The 7,709-nt window shown below is 53.4% G+C and overlaps 2 protein-coding genes across 2 annotated transcripts; one reads left to right on the top strand and one right to left on the bottom strand.

Moving 5' to 3' along the window:
- The first annotated feature begins 3,767 nt into the window (after positions 1 to 3,767).
- Positions 3,768 to 5,428, top strand: LOC119336222. The gene is made up of 3 exons (XM_037608230.1): positions 3,768 to 4,626; positions 4,712 to 5,088; positions 5,180 to 5,428. The coding sequence occupies exons 1-3, from the start codon at positions 3,852 to 3,854 to the stop codon at positions 5,384 to 5,386; spliced, it is 1,359 nt and encodes a 452-aa protein (XP_037464127.1). The 5' UTR covers positions 3,768 to 3,851; the 3' UTR covers positions 5,387 to 5,428.
- Positions 5,429 to 5,509: 81 nt separating this feature from the next.
- On the bottom strand, positions 5,510 to 7,000 carry LOC119336223 (acyl transferase 15-like). Its single transcript, XM_037608231.1, has one exon. The coding sequence runs from the start codon at positions 6,941 to 6,943 to the stop codon at positions 5,747 to 5,749; it is 1,197 nt and encodes a 398-aa protein (XP_037464128.1). The 5' UTR covers positions 6,944 to 7,000; the 3' UTR covers positions 5,510 to 5,746.
- Positions 7,001 to 7,709: the final 709 nt, after the last annotated feature.

Below are 7,709 nucleotides of genomic sequence, written 5' to 3'. Positions count from 1 at the left end.
CAATTTTCCTTTCCATCATTCTCACGAAAGATATTAAAAAGATGAAGCGTATGAGGTAAACTCAATTCCATTTTTGTAGTTTTATTTTATAAACTAAACTAGTGATAAAACAAGAAACTAAAAGATTCGATTGCAAGATTTAAAGATATACCTTCAAGCACTCACCTCCCCGGCAACGATGCCAGAAAAGAGCTTGATGTCTACTACACAATCTTCTTCTTGTAGACGTTGTTGGGCCTCCAAGTGCATAGGTTTGTAGGACAGTAGCAAATTTACCTCAAGTGGATGACCTAAGGTTTATCAATCCGTGGGAGGCGTAGGATGAAGATGGTCTCTCTCAAACAACCCTGCAACCAAATAACAAAGAGTCTCTTGTGTCCCCAACACACCCAATACAATGGCAAATTGTATAGGTGCACTAGTTCGGCGAAGAGATGGTGATACAAGTGCAATATGGATGATAGATATAGGTTTTTGTAATCTGAAAATATAAAAAGAGCAAGGTAACAAGTGGTAAAAGTGAGCGTAAACGGTATTGCAATGCTAGGAAACAAGGCCTAAGGTTCATACATTCAGTAGTGCAAGTTCTCTCAACAATAATAACATAATTGGATCATATAACTATCCCTCAACATTCAACAAAGAGTCACTCCAAAGTCACTAATAGCGGAGAACAAACGAAGAGATTATGGTAGGGTACGAAACCACCTCAAAGTTGTTCTTTCTGATCGATCTATTCAAGAGTTTGTACTGCAATAACACCTTAAGACACAAATCAACCAAAACCCTAATGTCACCTAGATACTCCAATGTCACCTCAAGTATCCGTGGGCATGATTATACGATATGCATCACACAATCTCAGATTCATCTATTCAACCAACACAAAGAACTTCAAAGAGTGCCCCAAAGTTTCTACCGGAGAGTCAAGACGAAAACGTGTGCCAACCCCTATGCATAAGTTCACAATGTTACGGAACCCGCAAGTTGATCACCAAAACATACATCAAGTCGATCACGTGAATATCCCATTGTCATCACAGATAAGCACATGCAAGACATACATCAAGTGTTCTCAAATCCATAAAGACTCAATCCGATAACATAACTTCAAAGGGAAAACTCAGTTCATTACAAGAGAATAGAGGGGGAGAAATATCATCGGATCCAACTATAATAGCAAAGCTCGCGATACATCAAGATCGTACCAAGAGAGAGATCAAACACATAGCTACTGGTACATACCCTCAGCCCCGAGGGTGAACTACTCCCTCCTCGTCATGGAGAGCGCTGGGATGATGAAGATGGCCACCGGTGATGGATTCCCCCTCCGGCAGGGTGCCGGAACGGGCTCCCGAGATGTTTTTGGTGGCTACAGAGGCTTGCGGCGGCGGAACTCTCGATCTAGGTTATTTTCTGGAGGTTTCAGTATTTATAGGAATTTTTGGCGTAGGTCTCACATCAGGGGGGGTCTCCGGGCTGTCCACGAGGCAGGGGGTGGGCACGCCCGCCACCCACGTGGGCAGCCCGAGACTCTCCTGGCCCAACTCTTTCACTCCAGGGGCTTCTTTTGGTCCACAAAAAATCATCAAAAATTGGCACGTCAATTGGACTCCGTTTAGTATTCCTTTTCTGTAAAACTAAAAAACAAGGAGAAAACAGAAACTGGCACTGGGCTCTAGGTTAATAGGTTAGTCCCAAAAATATATAAAATAGCATATAAATGCATATAAAACATCCTAGATGGATAATATAATAGCATGGAACAATCAAAAATTATAGATATGTTGGAGACGTATCAGTTCTCGTAACATGCAAAAACAGAACTTTTGGAAAAACGATTATTGGTAAAAACTGAACGTAATTACTCGCTATCCGAACAACCACTAAACATAATAGTATGATAATAACATTTTAATATCATATAAGTAAAACATTCAATATCTTCCGGTTTTATAGAATTTTTTCATATCATACAATAATATTCATTTATTTACAAATATTAATATTCGCAGCGGCATGCATATTATTCACAACATTACATCAATATAAAAAAAATTAACAAAATTACGGCGTCATTTATAACTCAGCTCCAATATGGATGTGCTTGCAAATGCAATTAAGCGTCAAAATAGTTCGAATAAATATTTGTCACCTGTATTATATGAACGGAGTCAACCTATTATCACATGAACATCAATATTACACACGGATTTTTCTTTCTGCTATCAAAAGTATGAAAATAGCACTTGCATGTATGTAGACCTACGGTTTCCTAACTATAGACTTAGTAATAAACGTACCACATGAAATAACATGCCACATGCAATGAACAATTGCAGTGCAATTTTTTTCTTAATTACCGTATTAAGATCTTCTCACATCTCAATACTAATGGACGCAGCTAACATTGATACAACATATTCAACCTACTCTTCTCAAAAAAATAGTATAAATGTTGCATCTGTCATCTGCAAATTTTTCTAACCTCTAAGCACTTACATCGCATAGCTAATGACGAGCTAAAAGACTAACTAATTACCACCGTGCATGCACAAAAAAAATCATATATTGCAAAGATCATACCTCGTTCTTCCCGTTCGTACTTCACTTTGCACGGTAAATCCTACTCCAGAAACTCCAAATAACTCCTCCAACTGCTGAAATAATGCATAAAACAATATAGAATACACACTTAGGAACTAATCAAACAGAACAAAAATATCATGCATGCAAAGTGAACCAACAAAAATGGATAGATCTTACCTTAATCTACCTTTTCTTCAACTTCACCATCTTCTAAATCCAACTCCAGCCAAAATCACGAATGAAAATGGCTACCAGGTTTTTCTTTCTGTGTATTCTTGTGGACTTAAAGAGAGCAGAGAGGTAGAGAAGGCTACCAGAGATTTCCGAGAGAGAGTGTATTAATAGAGAGGACCGCTATATTGTCGGTAGAATGAGTTAGAACTCACCTACCGTGGCCTCGGATTCCAGCATCGTGGTGTCTCATCACACGCAGCAACATTAATGCTCTTGGGTGTGCGGCACGAAATCACACGTACAAATCAGGACGCGTGAGTGTTGTCGCTTCGGCTACATACAGAAGCGCAAATCACGCAAGCAGGCGGGAATACGATTCCAGATTATCAGAACTTGTGGCAGAAAGCAAAAAAAAAAAGCATTGCCATCGAATTTGGTGTTGTCACCTCCGCTGCAACAGCAAGTTTCGCAGCATCGGAATGAACGCAGTTTGTTATCGGAATCAGCGTTGTTTGCTAATCTCGGCTCGCAGCACCAACAGCAGTGCCGCCTGCTGTGGCGGCGGCGTGGCCCACCGGCTGGCCCCACGACCTGCACGGCCTATCGGCCTGCGAGCGACGGCGCCAGAAGGGGCCGCCTTGCGCGGTGGCGGCATGGCCCACCTGGCCCGCCCTGTTCCGTCCGAGCGACATGCACTGTACCAATCGCGTTTTGCTTGGGTGGCCACCTCCTGCCGTGGCGGCAGGGCCCGCCGCCTCCTGGCATGGCGGCAGGTGCCACGTGTTGCCTGTCGCGCCTGCCGCCATGATCAAGGCGGTCTTTTTTGTTAATTTCATCCGCAGTTGGTCTCTTTTGGCAATTCGTTGGCGCCAGGCGGTCTCTTTCCACAAAAAATCGAGCGGAGTATCCTCGTTTGCCAACGGACCTGGGCGTTTGCAGGATGGACGGTCAAATGATTTATCGCAAGCTTTGATTCATTTTGACTATCCGTCCACCACCACCAGGCTAGGCTCCTCGGGAAACCACTCCACTCCACTGCTACACTCCTGCCACTGCGAGAGGAAACGTCAGAAGACAAGCAGGACGCCATGCCTTCGTCCTCCTCGTCCTCCCTCGAGCCGGACCACCACCCTGCCCTCCGCAGACAAGGCGACACCGAGGGCGCCGTCTCGTTCCTGCGGACGCAGCACGACGTCGACGCGGTGTGCGACAAGTACGGCGTCCCCAAGGACCGGTACACCGCGCGCCCCGCCGGCGACCTGCGCGCGAGCTCGCCCCCGCCGCCGGGGTGCGTCTGCCTGTACGCGGAGGCGCTGGAGGCCGGCATGCGCGTCCCGCTGCACGGCTTCTTCTGCGACGTGCTCGCCCATTTCGGCATCGCGCCCACCCAGCTCGCGCCCAACGGGTGGCGCATCTTGGCGGGCTTCGTCGTGCTCTGCCACTCCGCCGACGTGCCGCCGTCGCTGCCCGTGTTCCGGCACTTCTTCCTGCTGTCGATCGTCAACCGCAAGCACCGAGGGTGCTACTTCTTCCGATCCAGGGACAACTCCGGCATGCGCTTCAAGGGGATGCCGAGCTGCATCAAGGACTGGAAGAACTCGTTCTTCTTCCTGTCGTCGCCGGAGCCGTGGCCTTTCCCCGTGGAGTGGGGCGAGCCGTCCAAGAGCTCTTTCATGGTGCCGGTACTTGACAGCGAGGAGAAGAAACACGCGGCGAAGCTACTGCGCAGTTACGCCAGCGCCGCCGTTGACATCGATACATGTCTCTCCGACAGCAACCTCGCAGCCGCCATGGCACCTGCTGCATCTGCGCGGCGGCCGCCGCCGCCGGCTTCTTTTACTCGCATTGCTTCCGATTCCAAAGGTAATTGAACACCATCCGTAACCACTCCGATTCCCCTGTTTTTAATCGAGCTCTGATGTTGCTACCTATCGTGTTCGTGTGCTAGGCATGGATCCCTCTGTCTACGAGATGATGAAGCATATGCTGGCGGAGACGGCGGCCGCTCAGGCGTCGGCGTCGGCAAAGAAGGTGAAAGCCGAGGCGGGCAGCCACGCACCAGGGTCGCCGCCGTTGTGCGTAAAGAAGAGGAATCTGGAGGAAGTCAACAGCGAGGAGGGCCCGCCTCGTTCCCTACTGAACACGCCGCTGTCCGGCATGCGCTCGCCACCGCCGGGGTTTCCCATCAGCCACGACGGAGACGGCACGGGCTGGGAGGCTGCACGGGAGCTGCTGCAGGGCGCCGTCGCGCCACCGCAGCAGCGCGCGTTTGCGGCGACCGAGCCGTCAGATGTCATCGCAGCGAGCTATGTTGCGATTCTCCAGGTATGCCGTGCCAGCAAATGCGGTGTCAAGTTCTTCACCGGTGGGCGGCATGTCCGGAGTCTTCTGAACGATCGTTGTGATTTGTGCGCAGGCGGCGAACTACGTGTCGTCGTCCTTGGGCTACGCGCTGGAGCTGGAAGAGAAGCTGGCGGCGCAGGACGTGGAGGTCGCGGCGCTAGAGAAGCAGCTGGAGGAGACGAAGGCCGAGCTCGCCGCGGCGAGAGCGGAGCGGGACAGTGCGAGAGGGGCGCGCGCGGCGGCTCGCGGAGCACGCGCTGGAGCGCTGGAAGAGTGGTAGCAGAGCGGCACAAAGAAAATGGACTATGCACTTGTCAGTTCCTCACCATATGCTACATTGAACTGTTAAAATCGCGACCCAAGTTTCTTAGTTTCGTCAAGTCTTATTGGTTGAATTTCAGCCTTGAGAAATGGTCACTCACCTTGACGAACTTTCTTCAGATCAAAGTCTTGCATACCTGAACGAGGGAGTAGAAGCATACATAATCTCTGAAACGTGAAACCTGAATTCTGCCCAAATATTGCGTTACGAGAGCCATTCCTCGGTGTTGCCTCGCGCACGGTAGAAAATCTGGTTTCTCCCCTGAGACGAAAGTGCTGGTACATTACTTCCAGGGTGAAGAACGAGCAGGGGATCACATCACATTGCCGCAATCTCGGCCAGGAAGGCGGCGGCGTGCTCCGGCCTGACGCAGAGCGACTGCACGTTGACCCCGTCCTTGCCCTTCCACGGCGGGCACACGATGCACTCCGGCACCACCATCCGGTCCTCGTGCCACATCACCCGCGCCGGCGTGCCGCCGCCGAAGTCGGCCGCGTCGAACCCGATGCGCCGCCAGCTCGACACGGCCAGCCTGTTGTACAAGTCTCCCCCGGTCTCCGCGCCGCCGCCGGCCTCGGCCTCCAGCAGAGTCTCCTTGCCGCGCCTGATGAGCCGCACCACGTCCCTGATGTCGCCGTCGGCCACCTGGGCGCGCGTCGCTCGCACCGACTTCATGATGGTGCAGTTGCCGTAGTAGCCGTCCTGCGCGCCGAAGAGCTCGCGCACGTTGTTGGGGAAGACGAGCGGCGCGGGGGCGTCGGGATCCTGGACGGCCGCGCGGGTCCGGCACCGCCACAGCACCGCCGCGACGACTTCGAACAGCGTGCAGGCGCACTGGGCCTTGACGCGGCCGATGAGGCTCGACGGGACGGTGATGTCGAGGAAGGCGCCCTGGCCCTCCTTCTCCTTGGGCTTCATCAAGGAGCGCCTCTCCGCCGTGGCCGTGGGCGGTGGGAGATCCCGGACCGCGGCGGCCGACCTGACCGGGACGACGGACAGCCGCGGCATCCCGCGGGCGAGCTCGCCGACGGCCTGCAGGAACTGCCCCATCCCGGTGCCGTCGGCCAGGACATGGTTCCACGTGACCCCGACGACGAAGCCGCCGCAGGAGAACTCCGTGACCTGCATCTGCAGCAGCGGGTCGGTGCGCCGGCAGAAAGGAGCGGCGTAGCCGACGGCGAGATCCGCGAGCAGCGCCGGGGTGATCTCCTCCAGATCCAGGGCACAGCTCGCGGACGCCCCCACGAACGGCACGCCCTCGTTGGTGCACGCGATGCGGTGTTCGGCACCGGCGAGGCGGCCGGACACAGGGCGGTAGTGGACGAGCGCTCGCGACAGCGCCCGCTTTATGGTCTCAACGGGATTGTCGATCGGATGGTCGAACATGAGGAGCGATGTGACCGCGAAAGGGGGGACGCGCTGGTCGAAAGACGAGAGGTGCACGTCGCCGGCTGGCGCCCGGGTTTCGGCGGGGTACACGACCACCGGCGAGGACTTGCCCACCACAACGCTCATTGCTATGGATCTCCCAACCGCTGCTACAAGGAGTCAGTTTTTTTCGAGGGAGCAGGGGTCAGGTTGAAAAATAAATCGTTACGATGGCTTAAGAGCAACTCCAACGGCCGACACGGCGATTTTATTCGCTTTTTGTCCGTTTGGCTCGGACAGGCGAACATGAACGTCCGCTTCCGCATTTAGGTCTACGCATACGCCCAACGCTGGCCCGACCCATTTTGACAGCGCGAGAAAAAAAGGAATAGAAGCATTTCTAAAATAAAAATAATATTAATTAAACATTAGAGCCGACCACGAAGGACGGCAAGAGCCGCGCCGCCTCGTAGTTTAGTTTGTTTTTAATTTTCATTAATGCCGTGGCGGCGCTCCTCGGCAAGCCGCCGCTGGCGCCACTGTTCGAGGTATGCCGCCTCCTGCGCCGGCATCGTCCCCATCCAAACCGGCGGCGCGCTGACCCACTCGCGCACTACTCCCGTCCAGGAGTAGCGCTCGATGGGGGACGACTCCGGCTCCGGCTCGGTTTTGACAGGGGACGGCGGGGCCACCGGCGGCAGGACGCAGTCGCCCCCCGCGGAGAGGGCCATGGCCGCCTCGTACGCCGCCTCCTCTTCCTCGTTCGCCGCCATCTGCGCCGCTCGTCCACCTCGCTCTATCGGAAGACCGCCGCAACGACCGCCTGGTAGGCGACCTCCGCCTCCTGGTCCTCCTCGCGGACGACGATCGGGGGTGGCGACACACTGCGGTCGACTTCGCGAACGCCGCGTCG

This window comes from Triticum dicoccoides, chromosome 7B (genome assembly GCF_002162155.2).
Source record: "Triticum dicoccoides isolate Atlit2015 ecotype Zavitan chromosome 7B, WEW_v2.0, whole genome shotgun sequence".
Classification (NCBI taxonomy): Eukaryota; Viridiplantae; Streptophyta; class Magnoliopsida; order Poales; family Poaceae; genus Triticum; species Triticum dicoccoides.
This window is presented reverse-complemented; position numbering and strand designations above follow the sequence as displayed.